We start from the raw sequence: 18,043 nt of genomic DNA, 5'->3' as shown, positions 1-18,043 counted from the left end.
TCACTGCCAGTTAACAAGGGTTTAGGAAGACAGTGTCCACCAGAAAAATTCGGGAAGTCACACTGGCTAGATGGAAATCTTCCGGCCTATTTCCAGGAGCACTTAGCAATTTCACATCTGTTTCCCTAACTATGTGATGCTGTGGCCACCTCTTCCATAACTCTCCTAAAGTTGTTCTTTATTAAGATAAGGGGCATCTGTTCACTGAAAGAAGAAATGGATCTTGTGGCTGCTTTTCTGCCACTCTCACTTGTTGGTCAGTATAAACACATGACAGATGTGTGACTGAAAACAGGCTGAAAACAAGGAAAGATCAAGGCATGTCAACCAAGTTGCTGTGCCCCCACAAGTGCTTGGTTTCCCTGCCTATCTTCAGTTAGCCTTGCACAGGAAACTAGTCAGGGGCAGCATCACCTCTTGCCAAAAAAACCCTGCAAATACCACCTGAGTGGCCACCACATTTCCTTGAAAATTGTATTTGGCTTTCTGAAGGGGAACTGGAAGTTGCTCTGGGTTGCACTTAAGTCTGATCTGTACTTTCTACAATATCTGCACAAAAAAGCAGAAACAGATGGTGAAAGGATGAGAGTAACTTGCTTAAGGGGAGTCATGCACTGGTACCAGCTTCTGCAGTAGCTTCAGGCCACCACCTGCAAGAATTGGGAAGTCTAACTCATGAGAAAGACCTTGGCTGAGTCCTTGATGAAGAACCAGCCATGGAGTGAGGGCTGCTCAGGCAGCTGCTCACAGTGGTTTTGCATGCAGCAGGGGGGAAAACATATTTATTCCTATTTGAACTTCCTATTACATGGTTCTTGGCAACTGCTCAGATCATTTTATTATATTCACAAGTGAGAGTACAGAGTTGCTAAGAGGCACAACATTTTGCCACTGGCATAATTTTTCTTGATGTGACACTAGCCCATGTAAGCCCAGACAACCGAAGTACTTAAGGCAAGTCCAGGACCCAGTGGTTCTTTCACTGCTGCAGCACAGGGGCCCCAAGACAGGCACCATCACTGTCAGGAATGCAGCACAGGTCTCTGAAGATAAATACATTGCCAGGAGGAAAAACACAGACTTGGAGAACACCTTCCAGGTAATTCTGTAGCACCAGTTGTTTCCCACACATTCAGCATTTCCACTTCAAAAAAAGAAATCCAGAAGTAACTTTCTTCCTTTCTACAGTAACTTTATACAGAATGGGATCTGCTGATTTCCTATTCTTATATTCTCTTCCTTTTTTGCCTCTTTACTTCCCCTCCACTTGAGTCGTTTATGGCACCTTCTGATTGTTAACTAATGTTTAACACAAAAGGATACCATATTGACTGTGGCCAGTGTTACCTCAGTATGTTTACATCATTAGAGACATGGATCTATACACCACCCTGAGGATTAACTGGAATATTAGTAGCTTTGTTGCCTGTAATGCTGCCATTAAACTCCAACTCTTACACAGAATAAGCTGACTATAAACAACTTTGTGAACTTACCTAAAGTAAGCTTGTGGAACAAACAGCAACTCACTTCCTGAACTGTTTCACTGTTGGGGAAACTTTCCATCATTTCCACTATAACATTGTAGCAGCGAACATCTCCAGACATGAGCACTTCAACATTACTGGCTAAAGAAAGAAACAGAAACAAAAATTACTTCTTAATTAAAAAAAAAAAAAGTTGATTGGATTCTAATTCAGACCTTAGTTAAATTCAGACCTAGTTAAATGATTTATGTAGAAAACTGCAACTATGTTTCAGTTTTTGCCCTGCAACTTGAGAGAAAAGTGGCTTTATTTCTTGGTATTGCCAGAGAAGATATTAATAACTATGAACATCTGGAAATAATTCATTAAAGTCAAAGTTTGTATTAACATTTATGGATTTCTTCTATTCTATATCAGGCCATGTAACAGGAACCTCCTCACAACTAATCTTATGCAACTTTTTTCTTCAAAAAAAAATTATTTTAATTTAAATCAATTCTACTGTTCACCTATTGTGTACTGAGGGTACAGGAATTTTCATCTACTGTTCCTGCAATATTTTGAAAGTCACTGCAAATCCTGTATTTCACAGAATCACAGAAGGATTGATGTTGGAAGGTAGCTCTAAAGGTCACCTTGTACCATCCATGTGCTCGAGCAAGGCCATCTAGAGCAGGTTGCCCAGGACCACAGCCAGATGGCTTCTGAGTATCTCCAAGGATGGCAATTTCACAACCCCTCCAAGAAAACTGTGTCAGTGCTTGGTCACTCCCAACCTATTTACTGCTTATTACTCAAGCCAGATACAGAAACCAACAGGATAATCACATGAGCCAGTACAAAGACAGAATGGATCCAGTCCTACTGAGGACAGAGAGATCCTATATGTATTACTTAGAGACAAAATAGCATCATGGTAGTTAAAACACAGTGTATGAAAACATCCTTGTAGCATATCTACCCAGGGTATAAGAAGAATATGAACCCAAAAATTCTTGGCCAAAATCTTGACCCCAATGAATGAAAAGGAGTCCTGTCACTGACTCCAAGGCAGCTAGCATTACTCTGCTGAGGTCTATAAACTTTCTTAATTGTTCTTTCAACAGCTTGGCTTTCCTTGATGCAACATGAGAAAAATATTCACAACTGTATTATTAAAGATAATTAGTCTTTTTAAAGATCTTCAAAATAATATATCTCTGAATATTAAATAATGATAACCTTCAAGGTGAAAAAGCAAGCTGAGAAGAAAGCACTTCTGAAGCATTCTATTTGATAGTGAAGGAAGGTACCTTTTACAATGCTTTAATACGACAGCGATTTATCATGTCATTCTCAACTGAAATCACCTTTTTAAAGGTATATTCCACAGTATTGCATCACTTCACAGTAAAATATAATTTCACAGGTGACAATTATGAACATATTAAAACATTCAGAAGATCCCAAAATTTATTACTACAAAGGGAGCACAATGAAATGAATGTTTAAATTCTGTAAGACTCAAGCAATGGTACATTCACAGGGAGTCACCATTTCCCAGAACAAGCTAGAGAAAAGGAGGTGGAACAGATTTCATTTAATCTTAACCACCAGAACGTGGTCATTTAGGTTCTCTCAGTAAGTGATGAAAAGATCTGAGCACTCTGTACGGTGTATCATCCCAGCAGTAACATACAGCCTGTTTAGGGTTAGGTAAATGTCCTCTTGAGGTGCCTCTTTCTCCCTACTAAAAAGAGGAGAAGCCTGGCTGGCTCCCTATGCCTATCATTTAGATGGCTAACATTCTGTCACCCATCACTCCACTACAGATTTTGGAGGACAGTCAGCAGCAAAGAAATTTTCTCATGCCATCGAGGCTACTAAGATTTAAAAGAGTTCTTGTACCACACTGGAACAAACTCTTACCCTTCAATTTCTCAAGGCATGTAAGCTGGGACAAAGTTTATGTATGTAGTAGTGAAAGAAGGCATAGTGAGGTACTCATCTGGAACTTCAGGGTGTGGGGAGACGTTTTACTACTGGATAAGTTAAAGTGTATACTTCCAGTGAATTAACTTCTCCATTGTGGCCTTAAAGAAATATATTTTGTTGAGTTTTTGTGGGATGCCACAAACCAAGAGTATGAATGTTTGCTTTGCACATTCATGTGCAAACTGTCTTTGTTTCTCTGGCTATTTTCAATCTTTCATATTAGAAATGAGAGTACTAAATACCTACTTTACAGAGGTCTTTTTCATGCCCTTCTCTTGTTACTTTTATTTACTGTTTTGAAAAGCACTTAAAATCTGGCATCTTCTTTCCCAGAAAACAACAATAACTTCTGGGCTAGGGTAAAATTATTTCTAACTCACAGAATACCTAACTTTTTAAACACAGATTGGAACGGCAAGAAGTTTGAGAAACAGAAACTAATTATCTTGGAGTCTGATGAAATGTGGGTCTGATGAAATGTGGTTCCTGTTTAGTGACATCCACAGGGCCAACACAGTTGCTACAAAGCCAGACAGGATGTATGAGCAAGGCTTTGTAAGGAAAAACATTTGCAGGAGGCACAATATTATGTACCTCATGAAAGACATGGAGAGCAGAACTCTGCCCTATGCTTTTCAGAACTGTGACTACCAGCAGGAAGCTGACAAAAACTGCCTCTGTGTCAACAAGATCAAATTGCTGTTAACAAATTGACGCAAATCAAGTACACTTCTCAGGATCCAATTTTGCCCAGAACAGGGACTGCTGTTATCAGAGGCAAAACATAACAAAGACATTTTCTTCCAGTCTTAATGCACAATACCTGAGGACTCTTTAAGACTATCATGGGCATAGTGCTACCAATGCTTGACATTGCAGCCACCACTGAATGATCAGAGCAGGTGTCTGAGCTCAGACATCGTTTCCCAGGCCTGGCCATTGAATTTGCCCAGGCAATTTTCCCCTTGTGGAACAGACTTTGCCAAAAATGTTCTTTACCTGCTATCCAAACTCACTGAAGATTTATTTTGTCAATACATATATCTTACTTTTCAAGTACTAAAAGATGACAGGGCAGGATCTTGAACTTCAGTCTCTACAGTCATGATAAGCATCTCTGTTACTACTTACTCCAGGCAGAAGAAAGTATTTGTCTGTTATTTATGAGAGATATCTGTTTTAATGGCTAAATATAAAAAACATCCCATGGAAAAAAAAGTATTTCCCAAAGAAAACAGAAAAGTGACTTGTCTGGCAACTCCCAACCAGTTCTCACTGATTTTTTACAATCACACAAAGATTACTGTTTACAAGCACAGACAATGTGAGTTGATGCCTGCTCTGGGAGATGAGGAATTGAAAATAACTTCTAATAATATACTTACGTGGACCAGCTAAGGAATGTAATGAATAAAGTGCAGGAAGAATCACCTCTTCTTTCTCTGGAAACTCTTTAAATACTTTCAGTATGATCATATGATCTTTGCTTTCCACAAATTCAGTCAGCTGCTCTTCTGGAACTAAATTGAAAAACAAGAGATACAGTGTGTTTTGAGGAAATAAGAGGAAATGATTAATGAGAAAAGACAATTGTTTTTATCAAGTTTCCTTATATTTATTTTTTGCATTTCACCAAAAGTAAGGTACTCTCCATACACACTATTGTTATAGATCAGGAAAATCAGGGGAATACTCAGACTGCGACAATCATCTTCCACAATTCCTTTTACTAAAAACTGAGCTACTTCCTAAAGACCTTTTTTTAGCCTACACTTCATATAACTGAGTCCTGACTTTTAAATGCTACCCTGTGAATCAGTACTTTAGAAAAAATCTTCTACCTTTTTTCATGGAACGAACATCAGATGTTCCAAACCAAGACAGCATGTAAGTGAGGGAAAAGCTAAGCATACAGTGAAAAAAAATTGATGGAATGTCATTTTTCATACTCCATGATTTTATTTAATTTCTCAAATTTTTTTTGATAATGGACTTCTTCCCATAAAGACTTCAGCCATGTTTCAGTAGTATGTTACTTTAATGGCTTCAGGTTTTTCCATTCCTGGCCCCTGTTATTCACACTGACATAAGTACATGGCTGTGCAATGAGCCAGATAAGGGAACTGACCCAGAGAAAGAGCACCTTTTAAATTTCATAAGCAGGATCATTTTCTGAGTCTGGTTCAAGCTAAGGCTAGGCAAATATCCACATTACACAGTGACAAGGTGTCACAGAGGTAGAAAAGACCAGGCAGATCTGTAAAAATCAGGCACTTACAAGAAACAGGCACAGAAAATCTAACACATTCAGTCTTTTATGGAGGCTGAAGAGAAAATACAGCAGGATGAAAGTGTTTAGGGAAAGTGGAAGAGGGGAAGGAACACTGAAGATAATTCCAAGCACACATGTGTGGGAGAAAAACTTAGAAAAAGCAATATAAAATGGCACCAAAAAGAACCAATCTGAAGGACTGGAGACTACCTTTGAAACAAAGGAGTACACCAAGTGATGGCATTTCTCACTCTTTTGAAACAAGAAACTCAATTCAGACAATACAAGGGGACTGCTGGCCATTACACACACAGTTCCTGAGAATTTTGCAGAAATTCAATACGTGGTGCCTTCATTTTTCAGAATAAACAGAGGAATATCATGATACACAATCTTTTAGCACTGTCATGATCAAAAGCAGAACCAAGTATTTTTTAAAGTACAAATATTTTGCTTGATTTTAGAACTGTTCACGTTACTAAAATTTACTAGTCTTTAAATACTCAATCCTGTTTTAAATCTTGGTTTTGAGAATTAAAACCAAATGTCACTATTCTTTATCCCAGTGTTACTGAACAATGTTGAATCTTCTCTTTTCAGTTAAATCTAGTCAGAAATAAAGACACATTTTTATTTTTTAAAAAGATGTTATATTCATTGCTCTAATTTAGCAAATTTGTGATATTGCTTGGAAAGTCTGTTTTGTGCTAACTCATTTAAAGAACAGACATAATACACAAACGAATTTGGAATGCAAAAATTCATTTAGTGCATTTCAACATTTGCCATCCCCTCCCAATCCATACATTTTTCTAACTTGATAAACTACAAGATATAAATACCTTTCTCAAAAAGTTTGTGTAATGCTTTACATCCATGTTGCTGGACCTCTTCATTTTTAGGGAAGGTGTGCATGGCATTAAATACCAAGGAAAAGACATCCACCTCTTCTTCCAAGAGCAGGAAAGCAATTATGTCTGAATAGCAGAAGAGATGACATGTTGCACTGATTAGTTCTCAACTTCCATTGAAGCACTGTACTTAACCATTAAAATCTAAAATTCTGTAATATTGTCCTTAAAATTCACCTGTTCAAATCCAAGTTTGTATAACCCATGACAAAGTTATCTTTTAAGGCAGCATTTTACAACAGAACTGATGTTCTAAAACTTTACTGTCAAAAAGACAGTTTTCCCTCTCCACTCTTGCTCCCACCTTGCACTGCTTTGGTACTTCTCTGACTCTTCAATGAGCCAGTTCACCTCTCTAAACTGGTAGAAAATTAACCCATCGACCCCCCCCTCTTTTGCAGCTAAGAAGTTTCACTAAGTAAAGCTGATGGAAGAAAAGGGGCAGGACTGCACTGTGAGGAAAACAATATGGGATTTGAAATGTGCCTGTCAACTACAGTGAACCATGAAATCAGTCCATCTGTATCATTCTCACCCTCTCACCCTCTTTGTTGGCCGAAACTGGACTGAAAAGCCAAACTCACTGTTGTTCTTATAATACTAAAAAAATTTTGAAAAAATATTAACTCCATAGCACATGTAGGCAAAAAGATCTGTTTCATGACAATTTTCAAACTACAGCAGTAACAACAGAATGCATAATGCCTGCATCAGTGTTTCAGCTGCAGCCAGACCCTTTTCAATATCTCACAATTAAAAGACTACAGTTAACTCATCAATAGCCAGATTTTGCTATTATTATTGTTATTATTAATTATTGTAATGCTTTATAACAAGACCTGTATCACATAATATTATATGCTCGCTTGAATAAAATGAGCAGAATCTCTCCCTTAGGTTGTCTCTTTAATTACAACAGAAGATCAAGAATGGTAAGATTGGGTCTCTCTCTGCAGAGCAGAAAAACAGAAAAGTCGGAGATAATTTACTGTTTTCAAAAGTAGTAGCCAGTGCTAAAGGAAGCAAGTCAGAATGTCACCAAATGTGTACTCTGGTAAGAAAAAGCTCTTACTTATTTTACTTAAGTAGTTAACAGCAAGTATTTGTGTCTATGCTAATAACAAGTTCACAGAATGAATCCCTCATGTTATTCACAGCCTTGCAATCACACTTAACTGGGTAAAAAAGGTGCAAACCAGTACTTTGTATTTTGTATACAAGTACAAATGACAAGCGATTTCATGGAATAAAACAGGGAGGAAATTCTGGTCTGACATGTCACACACTTCATATCACAGTTCTGTGTTTTAAAGGCTTAGGCAAACTAGGAAAGTAAAACACACAATACCTGACATGAGGAGTAGATTTAATGCTTTTAGTCCTATTACAGCAAGATTTGTATTTCCTTTGTGGATTGTAAGCATTTTAAGAATCTGCCTAAAAATTAAAAACAAAAAAAAAAGGGGGGGGAAAAAGAGTTATGGTTAAAGAAATATTAACATATACAATTTTTTAATCTAACATTTACATAAATCCAGAAATAATTACAGAAATTAGCAAAAGCTTAAAAAGCTCTCAATTAATTTTTAAAAAAAACTTTTATTTCGATTTATATTTTTTTCAAGTTAGCAATGAAATAATGTTGAAATTTTAACTATGATCATACTTCATTAAAATAATTCTGTATAATTTATCAAATTTATTTTCATTTTCAGCTAGTTATATATTAATTCTACAGTGGACAAGTGTCATCCAGGAGGTGGTTATTCTACAGAGCACTGGGCTGTGGACAGTAGGGCACTGCTCTGTTTGTAGCAAGAGCTCAGTTACAGTGAACAATCATGGATTTGTTGGAAGAGAAGTAGCAGTTTCCCAGTTAAAGAACTTGAACAACATCTTGGAGAACTCTACCTTACCTAAGGATCCAACCATACAGCATTTGTCATGCTGGACAAATCACTAGAAAGAAACATTTCTTGCACTGCTGATTTCACACGCCTTGCTTTCTGTGTGGCCCAGCCTGAGACCCATGAACATAAACCTCAGAAATGCTGCAGCACAGCCAACCACAGTTGACTTGTTAAACAGAGAGAGACAAACAATGCTGAGTACTGCAAAAGTCAGGGCATGTATCAAACTGGGCACCCAAAATTCAGTTGATATTTTTAACATATTTTGCTCAAACTACCACCTGTAAAACAGTGACCAAAAATCTGTAACACCTCTTCAATAAATAAAATTTTAAAAGCAAAGTTAATATTTTTTCAAAAAAATTTTAATGTTACAAGAGTAACAGTGAGATTAGCTTTCACACTGAATGAAGCATATCTCAAAAGAAGGGAAAAAAAGAGACTGTATAATTAAAAACTAAATAAAAATGGATAGATTTACACACACGCACACACACACACAAAACACACCTAAAGAAACTTTTTTTACTTTTCATTATTTTAGAGAACTGCAATATTAATAAACTTCAAATGTGAGTCATTGTATATATCATATTTAATAAAAATGGATTGTGCAGTACTTCATGATGCTTCAGTTCATAATCTTGATCTGTCTTGAAGAGCATAAACAGCACTTAAAGTTTCATTCTAATTTCACTCCCCAACTCTGGCAATGATGTTGTTCTTGCTGAAGTCTAATTTTACAAGCTGGAATGAATGTATCACTGCTTTCCCTTCATAATATGATGTTATTAGTTTATCTCTCCTCCGTTGTAGCACTAGTGTGGTAGTTATGATGACCAAAGGCAAAATCTGATGGGAGATATAACATCCTTTATCTTTAGAAAATTCCCTGCATATACCCTCCCATTTCAAGTATAACCAAGAAGGAGGATGTAAAATTTTGTAAACTCTTCTACTGTATGAGAGTTTAACATAAGACATTACAAAACAGGAAGTCTCTTTAAACTTGTAGAAAGGATGCAAATACACTAAAAGGAATTTCCTTCCTTTCTCTTCAAGTGACAGCAACTATTTAATTATTTATCGCATTGTCTGTCAAGAACACCTAAATAGCAAACTACTGTTTGTAAACATGACTGCAATGATCATAGCTGAGACACAAGAAAGAAACATTTCTTCTAGCTTAAAATTTCTATTCTCCTAAAACAGTCACACACACAAAAGGGAAAATCTCATGAAAAAAAAATGACCTTTTGTTCTCTATCACAACTGTTTCCTGCCTTGCTGCAAACAGCACATATTCTTTGTGGTGTTGTTTCACTACAGTTCTGGTCCAATCCATGCACTGGGAACATGAGATATAATTTAGCTGGCTTGGTCTGCCTTTGGTACTGATAGAAACGCCTGAGCCCACTCCTCCACTAAGAATAAGTTTCTCCACAGCATGTAAAACTGTCAACATGTCAGACAAGGATACACAGTTGGCAAAAACTGGTAGTGGGAAGGTATTGTGTACAGCAATGCTATCATCAGATCTTCAGTGAAGTTTGAAATGGATGCTTTGTTCAACCACATGCACTGTGCAGGCTCTGAAGAGGCTTTGGGAAAGATCAGCCCTCAAAATATAATTTTTCTGGGACCTGAGAATGAACAGCAATATCTCCAGCTTTCAGAACAACTTTCAGTCAATTAACAAGCCTTTAAGCTCTCAAAGAAATTATAACTAGCTTGTACAGCTTCAGCTCAGTTATTTCTTGCTCATGAAAAGCAACCCAAATGGCTTTTACTTTCCAACAAAAACTGCCAACGCATCTTTTAAGGGAGTTCATTCCCTTACCAACCATGTATTCTAGCCAGTAGAAAACAAACAAATAAACAAAACCCCAAGAAGCCAAAATGCATCTTCATGCTATCCTATCCAAGGAAGGGTCTGGTGAAGACTAGAGAGGTATGTTCACTTGGTTATAAGGCTGCAGCTTGCTGTCATTATCAGCCCTGAAGGAAGCAATCTGTCCAAGAAGAGAACATCAAACCAAGGCCCAAATTAACCCCCATTCGTATCGTACCTACACCTACAATCAGCATTTGTGCTACTGGACAACCACTCAGCTAAACTATGTGGGTTTTCATCCCATCTAACCACAAACATCCAGAAACCACTTGCTTAGGTTTCCCTTGACAGTTAAAGGACAGAGAACAGCAAGTCCAAACCACAATTTTCTCCAGGATAACTCACCAAAAAGATGGAACAAACCATCCCTTGCGAAGATTATTATGTCCACTGACTTCACAGGTATTTCAGGCAATCAGTTTAAATACTTGATTTTTAAACAATAATATTAGGTGTGACAAAACCTCCTCTTCTTGATTTACATTACTTTAGGCTTGTGGATACAATTCCTCACATTTGGAAAGAACACACACAACCATCCAGGCAATACTGCATCTGTCAAAAAGGTTGCTTGGGGTGTTTTTTTTATGTTTAAGTGGAATTTCATGTATTTCAATTTGGTCCCATTGCTTCTCATTCTATCACTGAGTGTCACTAAGAAAAGCCTGGCACAGTCTCCTTTACTTTGTCCATCAAGTATTTATATACACAGATAAGGTCCCTGCTTGAGTGACTTTCCCATTCTGAAGGTTGAAGAAACTCACAAAAAAAGAAGCTGATGTAATAACTATATATAAATACATTTCATTGCATATATATATGCTGCCACAATAATCAAGCATTCTGACAGACAAGCATTTTGCATACAAAATACTTACTGGTGGACACTCAGGACTTCCCAGTCCTTCCCAACATCCTTAGGAGCTAGGTTCTGTAGAGTGCTTGGACAAATTTCTATTAATTTACAAAGAAGTGACCAGCCCATCTGTAAAACGAAAATGCAGTTATTTTAGAATTCTCTGCTTGGAATTTATACATTGTCTTCTAATATTCTTGACTTTTGGAAGACAGCTGTTTTGAAAAGTTACCTAGCTAAATCACTACAGGAAAATTAATTGACACAAGACAAGACAAACGGCATGAAAAGTTAAAAGATGGAGGTAAAACATATAAGATAATGATTCTGAATGCATTGCTTGTAGGAACACACCACTTTCAATCTGCTTCAGCACTGCTTGAGGATAAAGGGCACACAGTTATATGAGATGCTGACAGACAGAAAAACATGATGGAATCCACAGTTCGTCATCACGGGCTAGGAAAGAGCTCTGCACTATTACAAGTCCACCTTTATTGAAGAATGTGTGTTTCCATAAGAACTTGCCATTTAATTGCAAATTATAGGGATAAAGTATAGGTTTTTAAAGGTGTTCAATGTTTTAAATAGGGATGAGATACATAAACAATAGCTCATATTTCATATGCTTGCTATCAATCATCAATACTATGTGCTTTCAAAATGTAATGAAGGCAGTGGAAATTTTGAGTTCATAAGGAATGAAATAATATTAATCCCAATATATTTGTTCCTAATAACTACATGTTTCATTCTATGCAAATTCTTTGACTTTCAAACATCTGTAAATAATGCCAAGCCTAAAAATGTTCCTCTCTAATATTCTGTATTGGAGAAAGCTGCTGTCTTATGAATGCCTACAGGCTGATATGATCGAATGGGCTGCAGTGAGGACACAGTAAGCAAAATCTGTGCAAATAATTAACTGATGAGCAAGAAATCTGCTCTGTATTGAAAGAGAAGTAGTGAAATGTCAAAAGCCAAGATGAAGCAGATTTTACAAAGAGGAATTATAACAAGGCATAAAAGCTTCCTTGATCATATAAATAAATAAATAAATAAAAAGGTGGAAGCAGGCCTGTGCACTTTAAGAATAGGGTCAAACCAGAAGATAAGTATGGCACAAAAACTATATGTGTAACTGGATCAGTTTTCCACAGAAGAGTTACGTAAAGTAAAGGAGTCAAGATGGGACAGTCAACAATAGGAATGTAAATGGTTACCTTCAAAGAGTTTAACAGTGAAGTTCACAGAAAGTGCATGATCCCTAACCCTGCAATCAGTAAGACTAGAGACATGGAATTACAGGTTTGGTAGTGTAGAGTCACCCAAAGGAACAGCAGAGGCTTCAATCTAGACAGCTGACAGCTTTGGAGAGTAGGAAAAAGCTGATGTAGCTCCCTGGGAATCAGAATTCTGCTTCTGTCTTTTACGTACTTGTTTACATGGGCTATGCTCATGCTATCTACAGTAGTTTTGTTTCTGTTTGAATTGAGATTTGCAGAGCCAAATTACAATCTTAATGCCTACAGATTGATCTTTACCACAAGCCAATTTCCATGCTCTTTGCTTCCTTGGAAAGCAAGCTGGCTTGCTCTACATGAGCTACAAATCATGTACTATGGACAGTCAGGATGACTGGGCTAGTCTGCATAACTGAGCCCTGACTAAATGTAGGTACAACAAATAGTCTTGCCAGCCATCAGTCCTCCCCAAGATAAAAGGCTATCAGTGACAGTCAGTCAGGTACAAATCTCAGAAACATTGTAGAGGTGACTATTAATTCACAAACTGTGTATTTCTTAGAAAAGATTTTTTTTTTAGAAGTCCCACTTCTGGACATCCTAACTGATGAAAACTTGCTTAATAACTTTAGAAGATTCCTTTTTGTATTAAAACTGTTTCTGATGAAATTCATATTCCCATTGAACATTTTTATTTGGATTGTTAGGACTCACAACTATTGACAACTATAAAAATCGAGGATCTAGAGAAGACCAATGGAAACATCTGCCCTGCTGATACGTAGTCTATTTTTCAATATTACAATTACAACCTGAGATAACAGAGAACTTATTAGCTGTTCAATAACTATGTAAGAAAGTTAGAGTCTTTTAAATAATAGGAATCCTAAAGGTTACAGGGAAGAGGGGAAAAGTAAATAAAGTCGTCCTTACAAACACTTAAACAGGTCCCACAGAAACAGTTGGTGGCAGCACTGAAACTCTTTATTTTTAAATCAGACCCCTTCCGTTTCTAGCACGCAATGAATTTATACTACATTAGGTCACCCCTTCTACGTGAGACAATAAAGCTCTGCTGACTGCTCTTTACTCAAGTGTACTCTTATTTTGCTGTAGAGTTTCTAAGCTGCTCCAGTCATTGCCAAAGCAACTGCAGAAAACAACCATATTTACTTAAGGACGCCTATTTTACTTTCAAGCACCACTGACTTTCCAGACTAGTACCTTCCTACCTCTGAAGAACCTTGCAGGCTTTATGCCTGCAGTCTGACTTGCACCAGTACTTGCAATATTGATCTACTATGGAAACCTACTTTGTAAAAGTCAGTGGAGCAGCAGCACCACCTTATGCTTTGTAACTAGTTAAGAAGGGTAGGTAAAGAAAATTCTCACTTCAGGTGTGTCTCTTACTGCCTTTATTCTTTTATGTGAGACAATTTTTTTACAATGGTAAAAGCAAAAGAGGTTGTTTAATTCATTTATTCAATGAAAATTCATTGGTAGTGCAAAGACACTTCACTGTAATCAGAACCTCATTACTTCATCACTGCTGTAAAGTGAGAATTGTGTGTTCACAAAGACTGTAAACAAATAACAGTGAATGAAGCAAGAAGACAGAGCTCTGCTAACATATTGTGAATGTCTGTAAATAGCAGAACTGAATGTGAAGGAAGAGTTGCCTAAGACATTTTATGAGGAACAGGATTTGAGCTTTGCACTGGCTATGAATTTCATACTCCAATACAAGACAGTAATGCAAAGGAGCTCCAGAACTTCTAAACTGAAACACTGTTTGACTGCAAATGTAGGCAGATAGAAGATTATAATAAATTTTAAATGCATTAATTTGGAATGAGGTATTCCAACACAGTTAAAATTAAACAATCACTATCTTCCTTATGCAATTCTGAGAGTCTTGTGCTGTCATTTCACACCTACTGCTTGGTGTGGTTGGATTTCATATGTTTTACTTCCTAGTCTAAACTTCTGGGCAGAGGTTTTGTAAATTGTTATATATATGTAATATGCTTTATCTTGAAAATAACTGCTGTTTCATTTTTCTGTATTTCTTAACAACCTGACAATTGAATAGTAAAATAAGTAAAAATTCCAGACACTGCACAAATATTTAGTCTTAAAAGAAAACCTCAAATCACTGCTATTCCAGATTAATCACTACACAAACACAGTTTTATATTTTAATCTGAATTTTGAGCTTTTGACCTTTAGCTAAGACAGACAAAAAAAACCCAAACAAAAAACCTCCAAAACAACAAAACACAAAACCCCTTAAAATATACTTCTATTTAAGAGGCATTTGCAATGTAATTTATGTTTTGCCTTCTAGGTGAATTGAAAAAAACAAAACATGTTAAAAAATACTGTTACCATACGAATGGGCTTAATAATAAAAAAAAATGAGTTGCAAAGAAGCCTGGAGTTTATAAACATTCTCTAAGTATATCATAGTCAGAAATTTAATAAATGCTTGCTAGGACGGAGCTGTTTTGTATGACAAGTTTGGCAGCTGTACCATAAGTACAACATCAAATCGTGCAAGTGCCACACCTAATCCAAATGGGCCAGTGCTGAGTTACAGGAGCAGGCAGAACCTTAAATTGCAGAACCTACTCTTAGCTAAAAGATTCCCTCCTCCCTTTAAAAAGTTGTGCTAGTACAAGTCTCTAGGATAGGGCTGCACATATATGAATACATATTGTAAAATTCTGCTTTTCGGAACTTTGTCTAACCGTGGCAAAATTCAATATTGACACGTCAAAATTATATTAGATAACATTCTTGGTAATTCAGAACCCTACAGCACACAGTATTCACATCGTTTAATTTTTATTTTCTACTTCGCCTCCTTTTGCCGTTTAAACAGAGACGCAGCCAAGTGGCGTCTGCAAAGACCTGGAGCACTTGGTCCCTTTAAATGCCAGCGGTGACAGCGCCCTTCTACAGATCACAACACTTCACGAGGCGGCCCATGAGAAAGCAAGTTAAGGAGAAATCAACAAGCGGAACAACAACTCCTATCCCGGGAAGGGGCCGCAGAGCTCGGCGCATCCCGCGGAGCGGCCCCGGCCCTCGCCCCGCCCGGTCCTGACCTGCTGCACGCCCGCCGCTCCCGGGTACAGATCCACCACCAGCAGCACGGGCACGTGGACGTTTTTGCCGCTGAAGAGCCGGGGAGCTGTGGGGGACAGACAGACACACAGACAGACCGCGTTAGCGACCAGCGGCGGGCGGGCGGCTCTTGGCGGGGCCGGGCAGGGCAGGGCAGGGCAGGGCAGGGCAGGGCGCTCACCGCTCTGCCGGGCCGCCAGCTCCAGCAGGTCGCTCAGGGTCTGCACCAGCGTCTCCAGCCGCTTCCTCTCCTGGACGTTCTGGAGCCGGACGACCAGCTTCCTCAGGGCTTGTTCCTCCCCCGCCACCGCCTCCCCCTCCTCGGGGCCGCTGCTGGCCATGGCCGAGCCGCTGCCCTCACCCCATCCGCCGGTCCGCGGAGACACGGCTGGGCTGGGCTGGGCTGGGCTGGGCGGTGCGGGCCTGTCCCGCTCTGCAGCGCCCACAGTGCCGTCACCCGGCCCCGCCGAGCCGCCCCTGCCGCGGCCTCCGGCCCCTCCCACGGCGCCGCTCCATGGACAGGGCAGCGGCCCAGGGCCGGCCCCGCGGGCAGAGCGCGCGCCCCCCGGGAAACGCCCGTGGGAATCGCGCAAGCGCCCGGCAAACAGAACAGACCCGCCGACAGCTCCCCCTTCCCGGTGACTGACGAGACAGCGGCCCAATAGAGCTGCCGAGCCGGACCCCGGGGTCCGCCCAGCAGTGCACATGGGCTGAGATTTGAGGGATTGCTGCTTGGAATCGACGTGGTTCTCTCCCTGCGTACGTTCACTGCTTCACATATGCTTGATGTATTCTTCCTAAAGTCTGCACAATAGCAGCTGGAGGAGAGGAGTGAGAATATGACAGGAACATACCCGGTCTTCTGCAGGCACCGAGGTCAGTGCAGAGGACCCGTGAGGAAGTGCTCTAGGCACCAGAGCAGAGATTTTCCTGCAGCCCAGGGAAGACCGCATGGGGAGGCAGGTTGTCCCCCTGCAGCCCAGGGAAGACCTCATAATGAGGCAGGCTGTCCCCTTGCAGCCCAGGAAGACCCCAGGACAGAGCAGGAAGATTCCTGAAGAAGGCTGTGATGCTATGAGAAGCCCATGCAGGGTCAGGCTTCTGTCAGGACCTGTGGAGAGAGGAGCCCATGCTGGTGCAGGTTTGCTGGCAGGACTTGTGACCCCACAGGGGGTCTGTGCTGGAGCAGTCTGTTCCTGAAGGACTGCACCCTGTGGGAGGGAGTGAAGTTGAGCCATGGAAGAAGGCTCAAGGGGTGAGGTAAAGGGGTTTTAAGGTTTCATTTTAATTTGTCATTACCCTAATCTAATTTGTTTGGCAATAAATTAGTTTACTCAAGTTGAGTTTGTTTGGCCTGTGATGGTGATTGCTGAGTGATCTTTCCCTGTCCTTATCTTGATCCACAAGCCTTTTGTTATGCTTCCTCTTTCCTGTCCAGCTGAGGAGGGGAATGATAGAACAGCTTTGGTGGTAACCTGGTGGCCAGCCAGAGTCAGTCAAACACGGTCCTTTTTGGCTTCTACCCTGTTACTCCTGCCTGAAACCACAGATGTCTGAAATCATCAGTGTGTGTCTTTACCCACCTTTATAATAAATGTTGTGTAATTGCAGTCTCCCAGCTTGTTCCATGGTGCTGTAGACAGCTGGCATGCTGTCTTGGACCATTTGTAGCTCCTCAAGTAAATAATTCGTTGAAATTGTAGGCTCCTGAGCTAGACAATTTGAGACCTGGGTTAATGTTTCCTCCTCTTTCCGCTTGTGTTGGTAAAGAACAAAAAATTGTGCTAGTGTTTCTGAGGTGTCTGAAAAAATGAAGGAAGCAGCTACTTGAGATCAGGAGTCTCAAGCCCCAGACTTGTAATGTGTCTCCCAAGCTTCATTCCTCTGCAGGTGGTAGTTCTCTGGAGGACTGGTTGGAGAGGATGCCAAATTCTGATAAGTCTCTATGAATCTGGGAGTTAATGCACTTCTGCAGTGCATTAATTAGATCAGAGGAAAGTGGAAAGAACAAGGTAGTCTTGGTAAGCATCTATATCGTACAGTTTTCTTGGACTTTCCTGGGAAAATCTGGTGAAGATATCATTCCTATCTGTAGAAGTGATTAGGGGTTATAGACTGAGTGGTGGTGTCTTGATGTCTTGGCAGAAGGGTTGAGCTCTCACAGTAAAGTGTGATTGTCTGAATGTCTTTCTTATCAGAATATGGGAAAAGGGCAAAGCCCTTTACCTCTGTAGCACCTCTTTAATATTTTTCTGCTCTGGAAGTTCCATATATTTCTGCACTCTTTCTAATGCTCTGTCTGTGAGTGTGAATGTCCTGTCTAACCATTAAGACCAACAAAGGGCCACTCCATCTCTAAATGATGC

General features: G+C 39.5%; 1 protein-coding gene across 2 annotated transcripts in view; it reads right to left on the bottom strand.

The window, feature by feature from the left end:
• Positions 1-16,018, bottom strand: part of LRRK2 (leucine rich repeat kinase 2) — a 63,644-nt gene extending 47,626 nt beyond the window's left edge. For both annotated transcript variants that reach the window (XM_017811454.1, XM_017811455.1), the window contains exons 1-7: positions 15,859-16,018; positions 15,659-15,744; positions 11,327-11,433; positions 7,993-8,081; positions 6,576-6,710; positions 4,847-4,981; positions 1,497-1,628 (exon numbers count right to left, since the gene is read on the bottom strand). In XM_017811454.1, the coding sequence (XP_017666943.1) occupies positions 1,497-1,628; positions 4,847-4,981; positions 6,576-6,710; positions 7,993-8,081; positions 11,327-11,433; positions 15,659-15,744; positions 15,859-16,018 (844 nt within the window). The remainder of the gene's footprint in view (positions 1-1,496; positions 1,629-4,846; positions 4,982-6,575; positions 6,711-7,992; positions 8,082-11,326; positions 11,434-15,658; positions 15,745-15,858) is intronic.
• Between the last annotated feature and the right edge of the window lie 2,025 nt (positions 16,019-18,043).

This window comes from Lepidothrix coronata, unplaced genomic scaffold (assembly GCF_001604755.1).
Source record: "Lepidothrix coronata isolate B3197 unplaced genomic scaffold, Lepidothrix_coronata-1.0 Scaffold32, whole genome shotgun sequence".
Classification (NCBI taxonomy): Eukaryota; Metazoa; Chordata; class Aves; order Passeriformes; family Pipridae; genus Lepidothrix; species Lepidothrix coronata.
The sequence above is the reverse complement of the archived record's forward strand: the minus strand, read 5'-3'. Positions and strand labels throughout refer to the sequence as shown.